The sequence below is a fragment of the Acanthopagrus latus genome, unplaced genomic scaffold, assembly GCF_904848185.1.
Source record: "Acanthopagrus latus isolate v.2019 unplaced genomic scaffold, fAcaLat1.1, whole genome shotgun sequence".
In the NCBI taxonomy this organism is placed as follows: Eukaryota; Metazoa; Chordata; class Actinopteri; order Spariformes; family Sparidae; genus Acanthopagrus; species Acanthopagrus latus.
Genome location: NW_023504055.1, coordinates 413,219 through 435,000, shown reverse-complemented (window position 1 = coordinate 435,000; position 21,782 = coordinate 413,219). Strand labels below are relative to the sequence as shown.

Here is a 21,782-nt window from a genome sequence, read left to right as displayed (position 1 = left end):
TAAACCCAAGACAATAGTCCTGATGGTGGCGCTACAGCAAGCCTCTAAAGTTCAAAACATTGAAAATTCATAACAAATCAACCACAGCTTCAGAACTTTGATCAAACTGTAGCTTCAATATTGAAGAAACTTTTGTACATTCAAAGCTATTAATATTATGAAGTACATCACTCAGTTTTCTTTTTCAAAACTAAAACTTGTTAAACCTGTTTCCTCTCTCCTCCTGTGATTTATCAAAAATTGAGCCTCAAAAACAGAATTTTTCACAGCATTTAAAATTTCATGTGAACAATTGGAGTCAATGCAATAATGACATAGCTAAACATCAGTTATTCACTTATGGAGCAAATCAGTCATTTTTAAAAACAAATTACCAACATCTCCATGCTGCAATTGTGTATTTTCAGATTTTTGTCTTGGTAACTGAATTGTTTTACAGTGGATTCAAATTCAAATTAGCTCAGAGTGATAGATGACAGTCTTTGGTTCCAGAAGTTGTGAGTTCAAGCCTCAAGTGATCACAAATGAACATTGTTGTCAACTGTCTTGTCTTCCTATTCTCCTGTTTGTTGCTCAGAATTGCCTACATTTGCACAGCGTCTATAAGTTTGTTTTGTTTTTGATTGTTTTTCTTTCTTTATAGTACTATTATTATTATTTGGAATATGTTTGTGTGGGTTTAAGGACATATGTGTATGTATCTGCATTAATTAAAAAAAAAAAAAATAGGTCCAGGCTTTACATATCGTATATAAGAGTAAAAATTCTTCTCTCTTCACTCTGTTACAGACTGTCCAAGCCTTCTGCGTGATGAAGAACTGGAAGACTTGGAAACAAAGAACAGCCGAGGGATCACGAGGAAGAGGAGGAGGGATGGAGAGGGGGAAGTGTTTAATCAAAGGGAGGATGAAGAGGCGGGAGGCGAGACAGGAAGTGAAAATAAGGATGAGGAGGACAAAGAAACACAAGCTGGCAGTAAACATGAGGTGACAGCGGTGAGCTTAGAGGACAGCTCGGCTCTGTCGGAGCCTCAGATTGGAGTGATGAACAGCTCTGAGCATTACTGTGCTCTTAGAATGAGTACTTTGTGGTTCTTATGTCTGCCTGCCTGTTGACATATTTTGTAAGCATAAAGCACAACTGTAAAATATGCAGTCATAAAATTTTACAGAGTTTGAAATTTGGCATGGTCCAAGCAAGGGTGCCAGAACTAGGGAGGTAGGAAGTAGGAACGGTGCTATTAGCTCCCCACTGTGTGACCTGGATCCACATTTATTTCATTTATACTGAAACTCTCACCAAAAAGCAACCTAAGGTGATCCCTGAGTGCGACCTAACAGGAAGGAGAGTAATGGTGGACCGCTCCTCAAGCCTTCCTGTTAGGTCGCGCTCGGGGATCGACCCTTTCTGTCTGCCATGACGACGGTGCGTCAAAGATACAGCTGCTAACATGAGTTGTTCAGAAGCCTTCTTTTTAGTAAACTCTGCATACACAAACAGTGTTCTCAATGCTGGTGTTCATGTGTAGAGACCCTGGTGATACTACGAACAAAGTTTCATGTTGTGTCGAGCCTTCTTAGTGAATAATGATTTTGATGCTAGCGTAAAAATGCCCCTTAAACTCCCATTGAAAATGAGCTTGCCCGAAAACGTAAAGACGGTAAATCTCAAAGGTGCCTCCTTCATGGTAATTATGCTTTTACACAAAGGTTTCACTCATAAACAGTCACAAAAAAGCCTAGGTTGCATTTTGGCGAGAGTTTTGCTTTATTTGCAGATAACTATCACATTTTCAATCATTCAACCTGTCAACTGTAGCGTAGCTGTTGTTTTTGGTCTGTCTGCGTACATATTGTTTCACTGCGATAGAGTCACAACTACAAAACCTGCACTGTCGTTGCATTTGTGTAGTTGAGAACAAAATGAAGGCCAAGCTGAAAGATCTGAGCAAGGGGGGCTGAAAGTCTGTCAGAATGTGGGGTCTACCCTGCCCACAATACAAAAGGTGGTGAATAGTTCAGTCTGAGAGTCAGGTGTGTTTAATACAAATAGTGGCTAATGTAGCCGTGTGCCACTGGCCTCAAGCAGAGAGAGGAGGAGGCTACAAAGCTAAGTAAGCTCACTCTTCAAACTCTAAATCCAGCTCCAGATCCAACTGATGCAATTTATTCAATTTTATGAGACTCCATCTGGAGTCATGAAAGGTTTTATATACAACCTTTTCACTTACGCGATAGTACTCCCAAAGACCTGTAAACAGACTTTGATGTGTAAATTTGGTGGAGTTTCCCTTTACGTGGCTTTAAGGTTATAAAAAACGCAACGTCAGTCTGCTGCAGCTCCAGCAACAAACTCAGCTTTAGCTGAAATTTTCAGACACTGATGAGTACAATTTTGCATCTGTTATAGAGGGAAGGCATGAATGTAGTGTTATTGATATCAATACAATATATTGAGTTGTGTTCAAATTGGTTCATTTCAGCTTAGACCCAAATTCAGCCTGACAGCTTAGAGATATTTAGAAAGTTTGGGTAAATTGCATAAACTTGAAAATAAACGCCTGTGGTTTTGAATAATGTTTGATTGCAGAGCAGCATGGCAGACATTTATGCATCTTCTAGTTAAGATCTCCATGTTACTCATTTGTCCTATATAATTACAGTGTGATGTGTATGGTATGATTAACACCTACAGTCTGCTGCAATGTTAATGATGTGGTTGTGAAAACAGCCTCCAGATTTAAATCTCTGGATCATTGTGTGATCTGGTGTTATATAAGTGGGCGAAAGACTTTCATTGAATCATTGGAATACGCACCTGCAGAATTTGATCATGACAAACTGTGTCAAATCATTACATCTGTAAATATGTGAGGGGGAATGTATTATAATAATTCATTATTATTTGCCAGTATAATTCACTGTACCTACACCATGAAATTTGCCAGTAATCTTTATTTTGTAAGTAGGCTCCGTTCACCACCCACAGCTGCAGTTAATCTTAAAGTCATATTATGAACAGCAAGAAATGTACATTTTCCTGATTTCAGGCTTCAGCTGCACTCATTGGAGAAATACAGCACGCAGAAAAGCAAACATAAACCGTACAAACATGCCTGTTTTGCTGGTCCTGTGAGTCGGGTTGTGGATACAGCCAATTCATACAGAAAATGCTGTCAGTTAATTCATATATTACCAGGACATTAATTGTAACTCATGTATAGTATAGTATAGTATAGTATAGTATAGTATAGTCCAAACAATGAATTGGTCAATCAAGAAAATAATTTCAGATCATTTAAAGATGAAACGATCATTATCTGCACCCTTGAGTGTAGATAACATGAGAGGAGCATAGACAAAACTGTAAATGAATTACTTGGTTTTGGAAGTTCTGAACCAGCTTTTATTTTGTTGCTACTTTTCACTTTGTTACTTTGCCTTCTGTGGGCTGAAACATTCAGTTGTGCCCTTTTTGCTGCACTTCAGTTGTGTTTTGGCAGACAAAGATCCCTGCTGGCTTTTAGTTTACACCTCATCTTTTTTCCACCCTCCAAACTTGAGTTCAGCTTTAAAGAAATGTGATTATTCACACTTCACAGTGCAAATAATTATCATTTTTAATCAGGCAATATTTGACTGAGATGAAGAGTACTGAGGCAATGTTTGTCTGGTAAATTGCAGATGGAGATAACCCAGGTCTACTCCATCCAGCGCTCCATCCTCTACAGCACTACGGGTGGAGACCACAGCGTGAGCTTCTCTCAGGTGCCGGGGTCAGAGACTGTGGACAGCTGCCCACCGCCACCTGCAAAGAAGAAGAGAAAACGAATACCCTTCAGTGCTGGTAACTTAAGTGTCAGTTTATCCAGGTGTGTTCAGGTTTGACTAAGCAAATAGTTGACCTCCATTTGGTGTGTGTGTGTTTGTGTACATTTGCATATGCCCGCAGATCAGTTAGTGTATTTAGAGGCCTTGTTCCTGGAAGACCAGTATCCTGATCTACAGAAGAAGAGGCTGATCGCTGCAGCACTTGGTGTCACACCTGAAAAAATGAGGGTTTGACACTTATTTTCCTGTTTTGATCCTCTGAGAGATGTCCCTTATTGATCCGTTCTATTGCTTATTTGATGATGTAACTCTAAGAACAGATTAAGTGCTTGGCAAACAGGGAGTTAAGTCTTACCCCTCTGTCTTGGGCTTGGTCTTGGACCACTTTCTCTCTCTGTCTCCTTCCATTTTCTCACAACCGTCCTCACATTCTCTCCAATATTGCATATTTTTATGTGCCAGATTTGGTTTCAGAACCGCAGGACAAAATTGAGGAAAGAGCAGAGCTCCATCACAGCAGAGGTTGAACACAGACAGAGTAGAGCTGGATATAACAGCAGCCCCACACATCAACCAGTTAACTCCACCATACCCACACAGGCACCTAACAGGTATCACAGTGTCATCTCTGTGTTTATGGAGTTTTTTGCTGTCATACGGTGTATTATTAGTTATGTTTTCTCTCTTTTTCAGTAAGGGAGCTCCCTCTTTTTCTGGTAACTTTGCCACCAAGGTGCCCCAACTCACCTCCACAGCACCTTCTTTCCCCACCCTGTCCAACCAGACTGTGCCCTCCCACAGCAACCTGCAGGCCAGCCTCAGCAGCCCAGGTATCTGAATCCTCATTTATTAACACATTTTCTCAAAATGTACTGCTCCGGATGCATTTGATCATTGTGCTCAATACAATGATATAATGATCAATTGTGTGAAACTAGAGGTTGTGATAAATGGTGAAATGAGCTACATTAGCTTAATTAATGAAGGTTTTTGTGATTGAGCAGCATTCAAATGACACTTTCTCCACAGCTGAGAGTTTAATAGTCTTTGCTCAGAGGTCTAGCATTAATAATCTTTAACACATTCACATGTTAGATTACAATTGTTGTGTGCACACAGCCTGACGTTGTGTTAAGATGAAAGTAACGCAGCTGCCTTGTTCTTGTTCAGTTCAGTGAGACCACGATATGTGGGGATACTGATGCAGAGGGCATCAGCAGAACAACTGCAGGGTTCTCTGGCAAAGATAGGAAACTGGTTAGATGTTCTTTTTATTTGTGTTTCAGAAGCTGTAAAATCCCGTCTCATAGTTCAGCTATAGACATGCTAAATGCAAGGCTTGTTTTGGTCTGAATGTCTAACTGAGAGGTCCCACTGATGGCACCAACACCCCCTTAGTATTTTCATCTGTTTTTTCACAATAAAACAAAAGTAGTGGTTTGTTGAATCTTAGTCTGAATTGTATTTTGAATACTGAAATAATTGGCTTCATACAACCTCCTTATTTACAGTTAGTACTTGTTAGTGTATTTTTCTTCTTTAACGCTCCCATTGAAGAGCTTGTAGAGCGCTATTTCCTTCAGCATAATACGGTCTATCCTGTACAAACAGACAGTTAGGAAGGGACTTGTTATGGATATTGATTAGCGTTTCAAGTAGCCAGTAGTGCTGAAGATATGTTGCGCTCTTCACTGTGGCAGCTGCCAGTAAACACAGCCAGACCAGAACAGATCAGTACATCCTCAAAGAAGACTGAGGCCAGCTCAACGACAGGGAACACCAAGGTGGTTTTGTTTCCAGGGTTGACTCTGAGCATACCAAGGCTCAGTCAAAAAAGCTGTGAGACTAACTAGCTAAGGGCAGCTTCATTTAGCAGCAGTTAGTGGTTACTTTAGCAACAAAGCTACTGGTACAGGTAAAGTTGTGCAATCAGGGTGTCCTGCTCCATCAAAACGCTCCGCTCTTCTGGGCCATGGTTCCTTTTATAAATCCATTGTCCTGTGATAAAAATTAAGAAAGCATATTGGACGCAAAATTAGTATATGTCCCAAAAGTGCAGGATGAGTCAACAACATTTTTATTGAATTCTTCTAAAATACCATTTCAAAATACCTACAAAGCTACTTTATTTTGCTGTTCTTGGGTCTGATATCCATGCTTTGAGTTCAGCCAAGTTTAATCTCAGAGCTCAGTGAACCCTTCACACTGCATGTTAAGAAGAGTAAAATTCCCCAGAAACCAAACTACAGTATCGCTTTAATCTCAGTGTTTAATCTCTATGTATAATCTCCAAGGCCAATCCAGGATGAGAGATGGGGGCCAGCACCAGCTTTCATCTCAGGGGGAGTTGGCAGAGTACCACCCACACCCCATGCACAGCCCTCCCCCACTGCACCAAGCCAGTCCCCCCGTTTTCACAAAGACCTACAACCCTGCCAACCTGATTCCTCCCCTCGTTCACACCCTGGCCCACACCCCACCTCTGTTCCTGGATGCTGTGGAGGCTGGCTCCTCCTTGGCCCATCGTGACTCCCAGTCTCTGCAGACAGGCACCAGGTCAGCTCAGCTCATAGCCAGCAGTGACATGAATACTAGAAGATGATTTGAACAGGGACAACCAGTACAAGAGATGATAGGAGGACAGTGGGTTGGCAGGCTGCAGACATGAGTAGGGATCCTGCAAAATACCGATATAATGATGCCTCAGACAGTGCCTGTAATAGAGGGAGTCAGTTTCAGCTGGCGCTTTGAAATATCTCTGAAATCATGCTGTGAGACATCTCAGTTGCTTTCTACAAAATGATGTTTGTTTGTTAGATGACATTTATGAATCACAGCACGATAAGTCCCCCGAAGACCACACAAAGACAAACAATGAATATTAACACATTTTCAATCTGGTCCTGCTATTAAAGTTAGAGGGTCAGTTCACTTGAATTACAACACAACATATTTTCACTGGTACGACTCTGAGCATGAATAATAGTTCCTTTCAGATTGGTTGACAGTGTTCTGTAGAGTATCTGGGACATTCTGTCTCAAACAGTGCAAGTAGTAATAACCCAATGACTACCTGCAGCGTTGGCCATTATGAGGTAATTGAGAAAATGTTTGTTTTGTATAGCAAGTGGCATGTCTCTGTGGATGGCAGTGTTGTTTGGTCAGTCTGCTTTGCCATGAACGAGGATGAACCCTGTTGATTTTGGCGATCCCCTGACAGTCAGAGTTTCTGCTTACAAAGATTGGCACAAAGTTTATCATCCTCAGACTCAGGGTTCGTACGGGTGCTTGAATTCCGTGAAGGTGCTTGAATTACAATGTTGTTTTTTCAAGGTCTGAAAAGTGCTGGGATTTTAGTTTAAGTGCTTGAAAGTGCTTGACATTATAATTCGATGTCTTTCACAAAATTGTGATCAGACTGGATAGTTTGTTTATTACAAGGAGAAATAAAATCAGTAAGAGAACCGTATGTGGAGACGTTTTCTCCTGGGCTCCGCTGAGCCTCTCTGCTCCTCTCTGCGACCTGCCGGTCTGTGTGTGACTCCACACCGCCCCCTTCGAAGAGAGACAGCAGGAGATGACAAAATGTCGAGAGGCTGTAGTTTTAACGAGCGCTGCATGGCTGGAGAATGATGACTACAAACTATGGTTAAGACGAGGACCGAATCAAAGAGTGGAGTGATGCAAAAAAGATTTGCAGATTTGTGCAATGGGAGAGTCTGCGCTCTCCAGTCACATGAAATGTAAGTTTAGACTTTGAGCAACTAAGGCCAATGCTGCACGTTAACACTTTGTTCATGTTAACCGCTAACATTTGATAAATCAGCGTTTTTACAGACTAAATGATATAAAATGTAGGGTTGTCAAAGTTAAAGTGTTAACTGAATGAATGAATGGATTACTTTTATTATTGTGTCATGCATACATGTATGCTCAGCCCACATGGGCTTATAGGACACAAGGAAAAAAAAAGAACCAAACCAGATCCAGAGCACAACTGGATCAGCACAACAACATCAGCACATCAAAAATTAAGTAAACAAATGTACCTGTCTTCTTTTCCAGGCTTGAGAAATAAAGCTAGCAGTTTTAAACACATTGAAATTAAACAACCACCCCAGCTTCTGCTCATCAGAGCACCAAAATATTTTGGGATTTTGTCCGTAGATTTCATGAAACGATACCTCTCTCAAATCATCATACTATGTACAATATAAAAGGAATTGAGACTCACTCTCTACTTTATCTAGGTCGCACATTTCACATATTATATTCTCCTCAGGAATATATTTAAATCGACCAACCTTAATGGCCAGAGAAAGTTTACCAGATGTCAACTGTGCAACTAAAGATCTTTGACTTCTCTGTAAATGTGCTGTAACATATAATTCAGGTCCAAAGTTAGATTTAATCTGCATATATGTCCTTAATTTTGGTTTTAATAGGACATTTTCAAACCATTTCTCTTCAAATTTCAATAGAAGCTTATTTTTAATGACGTTAACGTTACAGCATCAGTTATTCCTGTAAGTATACACCATATCCACCTCCTCAAAAATAGAGTACATTTCTTTTGACAAGGGGGAACTATGTAATTTACTCCATATAAATGCTTTTTTAATTTATTCTATCCTCTGCCATTTTGTTTAGTTGACTCCACAGTCGAATCATTTCACATTTTCGTTGTACACATCCTGGAATCCAGCCCATATCTCCTTCTATTGCTGGAATTGGCGCAAATTTATGGAGACCCAAAAAAAATCTTATAGCTCTATTCTGTATAGTATCTCTAACTTTGGATTCTTTAAATCCCCACACTCCTGCAGCATCGTTCAGTATGGGAGAGAAGCATGCATTATACAGTTGAGTATAAGTAACCCAAATCATTACAAACTTTAATTTTATTGATAACTGATCCCAAAGCTCTCCTAGCTGAATCAGCAAGGCGCCTAAAACCAGTTTCAAACGTCATAAAATCATCCAGAAGGAAACCTAAATATTTGTATGAGCTAACATCTTCCAAGGGAACTGAATCAAAATAGAATTTCTGTTTACTTCTTTCCATGCCTTTATTTGTAAAATGCATTATCTGTGTATCTCTGATTTATCACCAATCTCCATTTATGACACCAGGAACTAACCAAATTTAGCATATTTTGAAAATCAGACTCAGATTCTGCCAGTAAATTAATGTCATCTGTGTATAATAGAATACCTAAGCATGTGTCATCCAAACATACACCCAGATTATTTTTCTTAATCTGTAGAGCTAAATCATTTACAAACAATACAAAAAGTGTTGGAGAAAGAATATCACCTTGTTTCACACCAAAAGGGGCTTCAAACCAATCAGTATACATATCATTGATCTCAACACAAGCAACTGGGTTACCATACAGACTCTGAATAGCTTTGTAGAATCTACCATCCACCCCTTCTTCCATCAGTTTGAAGACAAGTGAATCTCTATTAATCCAATCGAGTGCCTTTTGGACATCAACAAAGCATGAGAAAGTGGGTTTACCTGTGGCGATTGTAGCTCTAATAATAGTTGACATGGAATGAATATGGTCAACACAGGCACAGTGCTTTCTAAACCCATTCTGCTCATCAACAGTTTCATTTCCAAATATCGAATAAGCCTATAATTCAGTATATTAGAATATCCCTTATAAACTGTATTTAGGAGACTGATGCCTCTGTAATTAAGAGGTATTCTGGGATCATTCTTTACTGACTTTGGGATAGGTTTTATGATAGATTTATACCATGGTGATGGAATTATACCATACTCAAAACGTGTCTGAAACAGGCAAAAGAGGACTTGAAGGAGATATGGAGATTTCAGGGCTTCATTTGGGATGCCTTCTATGCCCGGTGTTTCCTTCAGTTTTACTTTGTCCAAAGCATTTTGAAATTCTTCTATAGTAATATCCCGATTCAAAAATGTATTTACGCTATAGCCTGGCATATCCATACCAACACCATCATCCATTTTGAATTTTCTGTAGTGGACAAGTCTATGGACGACATAATTGGAGTACGTTTGGAGCATTGGGAGCTGCAGTATAGTTTAGTTATCTTTCCCTGCTATCTACCGCCAGAGTACAGGACTCAGTTACTTTTTTAACTCATCTGCTGGCCCAGGTTTACTCCTTCGAAGCTGATGTCATTTATTTATGTGGAGACTTCAACAGTCGCATTTCAAATAAAGATGACTGTAGTGGGGATATTGATAATGTCCCACCTCAAGTGGCCATAGACCAAAGCATGAACAGTCACGGGGAATCACTCCTTGAATTTCTCAGGGATTGTAAATGCTGTGTCCTAAATGGCAGAACAAATCCTGATACTGACAACTTATCAAGAAAATCTTTATCTGGCCAGGGAGGAATACATTTCAAAGTGGGTAGGAATAAACCATATTGGAATGCAGAACTCAAAAAACTTCTGAATGACAAGAGACAGGCTGAGAGGGAATTTTTGAAATGTAAAGATCCAGCTATTAGAAAGCAACTTAAAGATCGCTACAAGCAAACTCGGTCAAACTTTGATAAGAGAGTCAGATTTTATAAAAGACAGTTTAGAGGAGGACAAGCATTACAGGTTTAAAATGCATTATAATGCGCATTACTGGGATTTGTACCGAGTAAAATATTTACCTTTTTTTTTTTTTTTTTTGGAATGGCTTACATCAGTGCGTTACAGAAAAAGTAATGCATTACGGTAATTGCATTACTTTTGTAACGCGTTGCTGTAGGGCTGGGCGATATGGCTGAAAAATGTATCACGATGTAAGTGTTTCATATCAGTCGATATCGATAATTGTTGATCTTTTTTTACCCATTTGAAATAAGAACATTTTTAGAAATAACCCTGTAAATGCTGACTACAGGTGAGATTTGAAAAAAAAAACATTTTCAAGATTTCAGAATCTAAGACATGAGACAAAATAGTGTAGAAGCTGACATTGCTGCTTGACAATGTGTTAAAGGGATAGTTGGAGTTAGTGGGGTCATATAAAGTACATCTCTATAGTCGGTCTGTTCGCTACCGTAATCAGCGATCAGCGCAGCCTCAGTTTGGAGAAGCAGAGAGCCGCTCCAGCCCAGACGCTCAGCTTTGTACTGCAGTGAACGGAGTCCAGACGCAAAGCGAATTTTAACCACCTCAAACAAGGCTCACCTAAAATCTCTATTATTGCAAGTGTAAGTTGAATAGAGAAAATTAACACCGCTGTCAGACCGCCCTTTCTTTTGGTTCTACATTTTCTCAACCGTAGAACCTCCGTATCCCTACGCAACTGTTGCACTAATGCGTAGGGATGTGAAGGTTCTTCGGTCTGTGTCTGAAGTTTTGTTTTGATCAAAATTAAACAGAGTTGCGTGCATAAACCTCTCGTCCGTCAGCTGGGCCTCGCACTGTATTTTGCCACTCGCAGATCATCTGTTTCTAATGGAGTTCAGTGAAATTATCGATCGTTCTATTGAACATATTTTCTGTTGATATTGATCACATGTTTATTGTGATAGATATCGTTATTGTTTCATTGACCAGCCCTACGTTACTCCCAACAATGCATTTTGAAACATAAAAAGGTATGTCAAAAAAGGAAATGACAGGTTGCTCTCAGGTCTCTCTTTGTCTCGGTGCAAGTGTGCCTGAAGAATGCCAAGTGGCTTCCCTTTTTTTGGAAACTTTTTGCTAATATGAAACATAATTCTAGATGTTTACAGCATAATACAATGTACATAATTGTGAAAAAAAATAGGGTGCTGGAAAAAATTGAAAATTACCATTAAAAGTGCTTTAAAAGTGCTTGAGTTTGACCTTGAAAAATGTGTATGAACCCTGCAGACTTCACTTCTCTCATAACAATGATGTTTAAGGTTAAATATTGGTACACATGGAGCACTAATGACATCTCCATCAACCTCATGCAAGCATGCTAAACTAATCTGGTAAACATCACTGTGATGACTATGCACAAGTACAGCCTCTCAGAGTTGCTAGCAAGACTGTAGACCCAAACTTATCAAACCATTTTTTTCAAGATACTGGAATGGCTTACTTCTGTACGATATCTTCAAAAATATTGATACTGCAGAGAAAAATTAACACAATACTGTGTCATAAAAATAACAAGGGTTGGAGTGAAGACAGAGCGAGTAAGCACAGTTGATACAGGTAGATATGTACAGCGTAAATATTCTGAATTTCTGTGTTGGTATTTCAATGTTTTTGAAGACAATCTTGCACACATATAGATTGTTTGTGTCTAACATAGCCACCATATAGTACACTCAAGGAAGATTTTCTTTTCTTAGACAGTTTGTGTCCTGAGAACAGAATAGCTCTTTTGTATTTTTTTTTTATATAGTATCATAAATCTCTGTGCAGTATACATGAAACTTGAAACTGTTTTAATACAGTGGCACCTGAGCTGACAAGATTGCAGTCCAGTCACTTGAAACAATCCTCACTCTATTCGTGGAGCAGAGCAGTAGACAACTCGGTGTGTGATTGGCTCTCATCTGGTTGTTGCTTGCAGTGAGTCGGAGGATATTTGCATCAACTAGAACTTTTTTCAGCTGTCCCCTGAGCGTCTTTCACATCTCAGGAGCTCAGCTGGGCATGGTGGGCTGCAACACTACAGGTCCAAATCATAATAAGGAGCAGCCTATTACTGTCCCTGCTCTTGATTAGACATGTGTGAACAGCCCCTACATCTTTGGGTGAACTGACCCTGACCCTGACCCAGACAGGGAGCTGATATGAGTGATTTATAAAGTAATCATTGTAAAAAAATACCACAGATTTCCTTCTGGACCCCCTTTTCCAGATAAAAATGTTGTCAGTCATCTTTGACAGTCCTGTCACTGCACAGCCTTCACCTAACGTCTCCTTGTATGACTCCTTTTCTCCTTGTCTTGGAAGAGTGATAAAAATACAGATGGATCAGACAGATATGGATTTATCGGAGGAGTTTAAGAGTTTATGACCTTATGGATCTCGCTCTAGTGACACTCTGTATTCATGGATGTGTGCGCCTGAGACTAAATTCTTCTTTGTATTGTCCTCAGGTCTTTCTTTGACTTTGGGGAGAAGCTCGGCGATCTGACTTCAAGCCAGCAGAACAACAACCTCCCCTATAAGCTGCAGCCCTCCTACCCCAGCAGCCAGCCCCAGCATCAACCTCAAGCATCTCTGCCCTACATGGCATACCTCCCCCCCCCCCCTTACCCCACCCACACTCCCCCAGATTCTAACCCTACACCTTACCTGACCTTTGGACCAGGAGGAAACTCCACTGGCATGGTCACCAACTTGACTAGAGGTCACGCCTACTTCCAGTCCCAGAGCAGAGGGCAGGTCCTGCTGCAGTCTGCAGGCCATCATGGTGAGTCACAGGATGACATTTGATTTATTTATTTTTTGTCCAAAAAAAAGGAAACCAAAACATGAAGATCCATAAATTAGTTATTAATATGGTATTGATTTGTGGACAGGACATCTCAGAAATGCTTTGAGAATTACAACAAGTTTGACACCAACGACCACTTAAACTCAAGGATGAACTGATCAGAATTTGGTGGTTAAAGGTCACTGTGACCTCCAAAACACATTTTTTGCCATGTCTCAAGAATTCATACAATATCCATCCATCCATCCATCTTCTACCGCTTTATCCGTTACTGGGTCGCGGGGGCAGCTGTCTGAGCAGGGACACCCAGACTTCCCTCACCCCGGACACTTCCTCCAGCTCTTCTGGGAGGATCCCAAGGCGTTCCCAGGCCAAGGCGTTGCCTCCTCCACCTGAGGCAGTAGCTCTCCCCCAACCCGGAGGGGACAAGCCACCTTTTTCCAGTCGAGAACCATGGCCTCAGATTTGGAGGTGCTGATTCTCATCCCAGCCGCTTCACACTCGGCTGCAAACCGCCCCAGGACATGCTGGAGGTCCCGGCTCGAAGGAGCCAACAAGACCACATCATCCGCGAAAAGCAGAGATGAAATCCTGTGGCTCCCAAACCAGATCCCTTCCGGCCCGTGGCTGCGCCTAGAAATTCTGTCCATGAAAGTAATGAACAGAACTGGTGACAAAGGGCAGCCCTGCCGGAGTCCAACATGTACCGGGAACAGGTCTGACTTGCGAACCAAGCTCCTGCTCCGCTCGTACAGGGACCGTACGGCCCTTAACAGGGGGCCTCCGACCCTGTACTCCCGGAGCACCTCCCACAGAATGCCACGAGGGACACGGTCGAATGCCTTCTCCAAGTCCACAAAACACATGTGGACTGGTTGGGCAAACTCCCATGAACCCTCGAGCACCCTGCGGAGGGTATGGAGCTGGTCCAGTGTTCCGCGGCCCAGACGAAAACCGCATTGTTCCTCCTGAGGTTCGACTATCGTCTGAATTCTCCTCTCCAGTACCCTGGAATAGACTTTCCCAGGGAGGCTGAGGAGTGTGATCCCCCGATAGTTGGAGCACACCCTCCGGTCCCCCTTTTTAAATAGGGGGACCACCACCCCGGTCTGCCAGTCCAGAGGCACTGTCCCCGACTGCCATGCAATGCTGCAGAGACGTGTCAACCAAGACAGCCCTACAACATCCAGAGACTTGAGGTACTCAGGGCGGATCTCATCCACCCCCGCTGCTCTGCCACCGAGGAGCTTCCCAACTACCTCAGTGACTTCGGCTTGGGTGATGAATGAGTCAACCTCCGAGTCCCCAGCCTCTGCTTCCTCTATGGAAGACATGTCAGCGGGATTGAGGAGCTCCTCGAAGTATTCCTTCCACCGCCCGACAATATCCCCAGTCGAGGTCAACAGCTCCCCACCTCCACTGTAAACAGTGTTGGTGGAGAACTGCTTCCCCCTCCTGAGGCGCCGGATGGTTTGCCAGAATTTCTTCGAGGCTGACCGATAGTCCTCCTCCATGGCCTCTCCGAACTTTTCCCAGACCCGAGTTTTTGCTTCCGCGACTGCCTGCGCCGCCGCCCGCCTGGCCTGCCGGTACCCGTTAGCTGCTTCAGGAGTCCCCCGGGCCAACCAGGCTCGGTAGGACTCCTTCTTCAGCTTGACAGCATCCCTTACTTCCGGTGTCCACCACCGGGTTCGGGGATTGCTGCCACGACAGGCACCGGAGACCCTACGGCCACAGCTCCGGACAGCCGCGTCAACAATAGAAGTGGAGAACATGGTCCATTCGGACTCAATGTCCCCAGCCTCGCTCGGGATCAGGTCCAAGCTCTCCTGGAGGTGGGAGTTAAAGACCTCTTTGACAGAGGGTTCTGCCAGATGTTCCCAGCAGACCCTCACAATACGTTTGGGTCTGCCAGGTCTGTCCAGCTTCCTCCCCTGCCAATGGATCCGACTTACCACCAGGTGGTGATCAGTTGACAGCTCAGCCCCTCTCTTCACCCGAGTGTCCAAGACATACGGCCGGAGGCCAGATGACACGACCACAAAGTCGATCATTGACCTCCGGCCTAGGGTGTTCTGGTGCCATGTGCACATATGGACACCCTTATGCTTAAACATGGTGTTCGTTATGGACAAACTGTGACTAGCACAGAAGTCCAGTAACAGAGCACCACTCTGATTCAGATTGGGGAGGCTGTTCCTCCCAATCACACCCCTCCAGGTAACACTGTCGTTGCCCACGTGAGCGTTGAAGTCCCCCAGAAGAACGACGGAGTCCCCGGTTGGAGCACTCTCCAGTACCCCTCCCAGGGACTCCAAGAAGGCCGGGTACTCTGCACTGCCGCTCGTCCCATAAGCCGAAACAACAGTGAGATACCTATCCCCGACCCGAAGGCGCAGGGAAACGACCCTCTCGTTCACTGGGGTAAACCCCAACACATAGCGGCTGAGACGAGGAGCTATAAGCAAGCCCACACCAGCTCGCCGCCTCTCACCGTGGGCAACTCCAGAAAAGAAGAGAGTCCAGCCTCTCTCAAGGAGTTCGGTTCCAGAGCCCAGACTGTGCGTAGAGGAGAGCCCGACTATCTCTAGTCGGTACCGCTCAACCTCTCGCACCAGCTCAGGCTCTTTCCCCCCCAGTGAGGTGACATTCCATGTCCCCATGGCTAGAGTCACCATCCGGGGATTGGGTCGCCGGGGCCCCCGCCCACGACCGCCACCCAGATCCCACTGCACCCGCCCCCTCTGAACCCTCCCATGAGTGGTGAGCCCACAGGAGATTTTTACATATTCATACAATAATTACAACTAAATTGTACAGAATTGTCTAAAAGGATAAAATGATGGAGTGATGTCATTTCATAAACAAAAGGTCAAAGGTCAACTTCAGTGCGTCTTCATAATGTTCTATAACACATGTTCTCCTCATTGTTCAATCCAAAAGCTCAGGCTTGCTTACTTAGACTCTGGCGGCCCGCCATGGTCTAATTTATTCCGCCACAGTCTCAGAGTGAACTGAAAAAAATCTTACACTTCTCATAATAACATAAAAGATCTGTAACACGTGTTTCGCGCTGCGGCTTTGGCAAAGGAGCTCTCACTCTCTGTCTGTCGGCTCTGCCCCGCTCTGCCCCCACCCCGCTGTACATGGCGCGCGCACACTCACTTACACACTCACGCAGGCACGTACGCACTGGAATATATCGCGTTACCTTACGGCATTGTGAAGCAGAGGTGAAGACGACGTGAAGAAGGCATTTTAGGACACCACATCATTTGAGGTAAGAAACTTTAACAAACTTTACAATATCCACTAGTTTAGAAACAATGTTATCCTGATCTATGTACTACAGCAAAAAGATAACGTTACGATGTAAGCTGTCAGTCTCGATTATGTCGATTGATATATCCGGATGCTTTCCGTGAAAAAGTATGTAACTTAACGCTAACCTATATCGAACTAGTTAACGTTAATGTTATTGCCAGAGACGGTTCAGAAAGTATAAATGTATATAGAGAATCGTTGTTATTACCAGCGACTCTGACAACCAAAACTAGAACGGCCAAGACGGTTATTTCGACCGTTTTCATATTCATGTGTGCAATAACTGTGTTGAATGAAAAAAAAACCCCGCAATACTGCCCGTACATAATTGTTCCTAAAAGTGTCTTGATTTTTAGTTTTTATATAAATCATACAAAAGACAATGAAAATGTGATATGTTTTATTGCGGCCAGAAGTGGACTTATTTACCGCACATCGCATGTACCGCAGTCTCTTTTGTCTCTAACTTTGTTAACGGTCTCCAGCTGTGCTTCTTTGCGAATTTACTTGAGTTACTTGAGCAGCAGCTGGCAGAGGAGTAGAGGGCAGAATATATGGAGGGGAGCTGCAAACAGAACCAAACGTCGGACACTTGAAATGGCACAAGCCCGCGTGTGGTAACTGCGAGGAGAGCGGAGATAATCTGCGGAGACTGTGACCAGTGATAACAACGGCTTTTTTTTTGTTTTGTTTTTCTTGTACTAGATCAGGTCGTTTCCAGTTTTTTTCGATTATTATATATATATATATATTTTTTTTATAATATATTAAGTATTAAAATAAATTGTTTCAAATACGTTACTTTTAATTATTAATTGTCTTGTTCTGAGATTTCTCTATTAAAATCGTGTGTAAATATATGCAATAATTACGATGATATGAATATTGATAAATGTATACTCAAATGTGTTAAAATGTACGTTTTGGTGTTATTTCGTTTTTTAAACACAATGAATGCATTCATCACTCAATTGGGTATTTACATGAGAGATTACAGAGTGTAAAATCTAGGAGTCAAAATGAACACTTATGGCCGTTCTAGTAGTGGAATTCCGTCCGTTCTAATGTCTACTTAAGGCTTCGTTGTGGACGAGAGCCCTGCGAGCCATGTAGGCCTAACTAACGTATTTTCAGCATCTGAGGAGCAAGTTACCTCACCAAGACTTTCAAGTCTTAAAAATTATTCAGTTTAACCTGCAGACACACCTTTATCAATTTAGATATAAATTAACATCTTTTTGAAATTATTCCTCTAGGACAAGAACCAGGCTGAAATAATGACCCTGCTAGCCAGTGAGTGCGATGAATTGGGACAGATGTACCCATTACTCAGCCGATTGGCAGCAATTGCACTTGTCATTCCGGTGTCAAGTGTCAACTGTGAGAGAGACTTCTCCACAATGAACAGGGTAAGGACAGAGGGCATGGTAATATGTTGCTGAGATGTGTGTCAAACTTTTAACCCATTGCACTTACATGATAAACTGCATACTCTTTAACTAAAAGAGCAGTGTCCTTAAAATATTTTCATTCATTTGGCTAATTGTAGTTACCTTCATTTTCAGGTCAAATCAGAGCTTCGCAACAGGCTGCAAGGAGAGCACCTGGCTGCCTGCCTGAGGGTCTCCATCAATGGGCCGTGTCCAGAGAAATTTGACTACCAAAGGGCATTAGAAGTGTTTTTTTCAAAACCCAGGAAAATTCAATGTCCAAATTCAGGGTGCAAAGTTTGCAAATAGGAGTGTTGTATAAATGTGTATTTTGGATGTTTTCTTTCAACTAGTCTGAAAGAAGACAAGTTATGGAAGCAAAAGAGGCCAAAATGTTTTTGCCTGCCAAAATGTTGATGCACCCTCCGAATCCATTTTATTTTTTATTACAATTTAGCTTACAGTTTAATTATTTATTATTTTATCTGGTAAAGGTAAACACTTTTGCTTTATTTCTTTGATGGCTCAGATGTATGCGATATTTGATTTTGTGTTTTCACTATTAGTATCTATACAACCAATGTGTTTGTGATTAAATTGTGTACAAGAGCACACAGTTCCTCATAGATCTAGCCTCTTAATTTTGCTTTCAAAGTGCACCAGATTGATGCATTCAACTTCAAAATGGTAAAAAAAAATCTTCCGGGGGAGCATGCCCCCGGACCCCCCTAGAGGGTCCAACATTCACCCACCATAGTCTCATTAAATCCTGTGGGAAACACTGCAGCCATGAGGCCGTAATTCTGGGTCTTATTTGTCTGTGACTTTGTAATACAACACCAGTATGAAAATGGAGAATCTGGTTACATGGACGCACAATGGCCCTGGTGTTACAGTCATGTTGAGTGTGGAGTCAAAGTTTTCTTTCAGGTAGTATCTCGATATTCCTCGTAGAAACACAGGATTTTTATGATAATTGTAGTTGTCAACTATCAATCCAACTCAGTTTGTGTGCTCAAAATGGAAAAAATGAGCCAGTCAGAAGCTTCCTTCCTGCAGCTGGGAATAAAATACTAAGAGTTCATCCGAAATTAACCCAGAATTTCAAAATGAATTGATTTATCATGCTGAATGTGTTATTGGGTTTCTAAAGGTATAGTAGAAAACGTAGAGATATATTCTGGTTGTTTATCTTTTTATACTGATGATTTTAATGTAACAGTTTCAAACCCGTCCAAATCTTGGAAGTGCTTAATCACCAAAAAATCTTTATTCAGTTCTTCTTCTCTTCTCCTTAATGACCCCATAAACTCTTCCTGCTCTGCAGTCAGCTCTAGAGTAAAAACCACAACCAACAAGGAAATACAAGTGTTTATTTTGGCGTTAGCATTTGGCCTTTTTATTTATTGGGTAAACAGTAAACTACAATCATTGCATCCCCTAGTTTAGTGAAAACATATGGGAACTTGTCCTCCTGTGCTCTTATTATCTACTTAATATTATAATGTGCACTTCATTTACTTGCATTGGACCTCATACTTGACCTCATTTTAATTTTTCAGTTGTGAATGAGAGAGAAGCTTCTACCAAACCAGGGCTGTAGGTTGGACTGTGTTAGTGTTTGCCCTTCGTGTGCATTTGTTAATGGAATAAAGGGCTATATCGCTTCAATGTAAACATCTTGGGAAGCAAGAGGGAAGACATGATATAGATGTCCAGAGTAGAAGACAAAGCTGGAAACTACGAATTGCATAGCAGGTGGCTGAATCACTCAGACACCAGGACGCCCATTTATAAGTGTTTATTGAACTTTAAACGAAAGATTAATGATGATAACGACGTGTAATCTAATCACACTTAAACCCATAATTTTATCTACTAAAGTCCTAATCAAATTTGGCACAACCACATCAACCATGAAATAGGTATTATTAAAATGGTTCAAGAATTCATTTGAAACTTTGTAAAATGACGTAAAAGCAGCAACTCAGATTTAAACCAGACAGGTCACAAAATTAAAAATGAGGTGAGCTGCTCCGTACAGCAAAGCGATCCATTTTCCCCGTTATCCTCCTTCACACCGGCCATCAATCAGGGACTTTGATGTGTCACACTCACATAATTCCCCCCACCAGACAGTTGCATGAATGCCAAATACGTACAAAGTACCAATATAGGGAATTAAAAACTCATTACTCACTTGTTGCATATTTGTGCATTGCATCTATTGCAATAGATATCATGGCACACCATTAAGCACTTATGAGCTTATGGGGACTAATGAGAGAGGAGAGAGATAAGAGGGGAGTCAAGGTGGGGAACAGAAAAAAGGGAACGAACAGGAATGCAGGTCTGGTAGGCATACATAGACACATTAGAGGATAAGGTGTGTTTGAGATGTGGCCCTGCTCCTGAGCTAAAATACCCTCGGTAAAGTTCAGCTGTCACATCTCTGTTTAAACCTGTTTCCTTGCAGGTGGGATGGCAGAGATCACTCCAACCAGGGCTTCATCCCTTCTGCCTTCTCAGGTCAGCCCTGCCGCTCCAGAATGCCCTCCAGCGCCCCCTTGTGTCAAGATTGAGAGAGAGATTCATAGCCAGGTCCACTTTGACTTCTCCCCACACAGATTTTTTACTTAATGTTTGTTCGGCTTAGTGTGTCAGTGTGTTGTGTAGGATCTTCTGCATGTTCTGTTTAGATAACTATTGGGATGTTCAGTAGATATTAATGCCAGCATACTTGGTCTGGGTTGCATGTGGCTTGGCTAAAATAAATGCTTGTTGCTCTGTTAATCCTTTATTTAATATGTGTCCAACATATTTTTAGTTTTGATTAAGTCAGTTTTGTTGCAGACCAACAGTTTGGACATAGAGGGGTGTGGGAGGTCGGGTAAAGTGTAGTTCTACATATCCTTTTTCTAAGTATGCATACATGTTCATGATTGTGTTGATTCAGGCATGATCACCTACCAACACACGTAAGCCTTTATTACAAGTTACAATTTCATCATTATGTACTCAACCCCATGCTGATGGAAAGTTGGAGTTCACAAAATGTCTGGAGGTTCACGGCAAAACAGTAAATAGTAGATGAGTTTTCATTTTACAGTTAACTTATCAAGTGTTACACAGAAATGTTACTCGTTACTTATTAACTATAAGTATAAAAGTCACTATATTGTTCACGATAATTACTGCACAAACAGACACTTTATTCATTACAAGGGAGACTAAAGTATAGACTGTTCATCTCCAGTGTTACATGATTATAACTGAGTCTGTACACTTCATTTTATGGTCTGTTAACAACTCAATAAAAGAAAGAAAATGCATCCTCTCCATAAGTAGTCTTTATTGTAAGTGCATTCTGGTGGTTCTTTCAGGTGGAGATGACAAAAAACATGTTTTCATACATGTAATTAAGCTATATGGCCTATTACACAGTGCATGAGTGGTGGGATGCATTTCTAAAAGTCAATCGATCAATCAGTCAATCTTTATTTGTATGGTGCTTTTCATACAGAAAAGTAGCTCAAAGTGCCTCACAGAGATTAAAACAACTACAGAAAAAGAGAAACAGCAAACAAAATCAAGAGAAGAACATTAGAGGAACCCAACCCTCCCACCCCCTCAGACGTGCACAGAGACATACACAAAAACATACACACACTCACACATATGCACGCAGACACACACACTCACACCCACACATACACTAGCTGTCACTACAGACATGGCTGGGCAGCGAGACCTGAGACGTGGAGGAAGCTACCT

The 21,782-nt window shown here is 41.8% G+C and overlaps 1 protein-coding gene across 3 annotated transcripts in view; it reads left to right on the top strand.

The window, feature by feature from the left end:
* LOC119015900 (diencephalon/mesencephalon homeobox protein 1-B-like) overlaps positions 1 to 21,347 on the top strand; it is a 25,559-nt gene extending 4,212 nt beyond the window's left edge. The window contains exons 2-9 of one of the 3 annotated variants that reach the window (XM_037091970.1): positions 790 to 995; positions 3,684 to 3,846; positions 3,952 to 4,058; positions 4,305 to 4,441; positions 4,524 to 4,660; positions 6,125 to 6,386; positions 12,914 to 13,230; positions 20,485 to 21,347. In XM_037091970.1, coding sequence (XP_036947865.1) covers positions 790 to 995; positions 3,684 to 3,846; positions 3,952 to 4,058; positions 4,305 to 4,441; positions 4,524 to 4,660; positions 6,125 to 6,386; positions 12,914 to 13,230; positions 20,485 to 20,648 — 1,493 coding nt within the window. In that variant the 3' untranslated portion in view covers positions 20,649 to 21,347. Of the gene's footprint in view, positions 1 to 789; positions 996 to 3,683; positions 3,847 to 3,951; positions 4,059 to 4,292; positions 4,442 to 4,523; positions 4,661 to 6,124; positions 6,387 to 12,913; positions 13,231 to 20,484 lie in introns of all 3 variants that reach the window. The other 2 variants (XM_037091968.1, XM_037091969.1) reach the window with 2 other exon arrangements.
* The last annotated feature ends 435 nt before the right edge of the window (positions 21,348 to 21,782 follow it).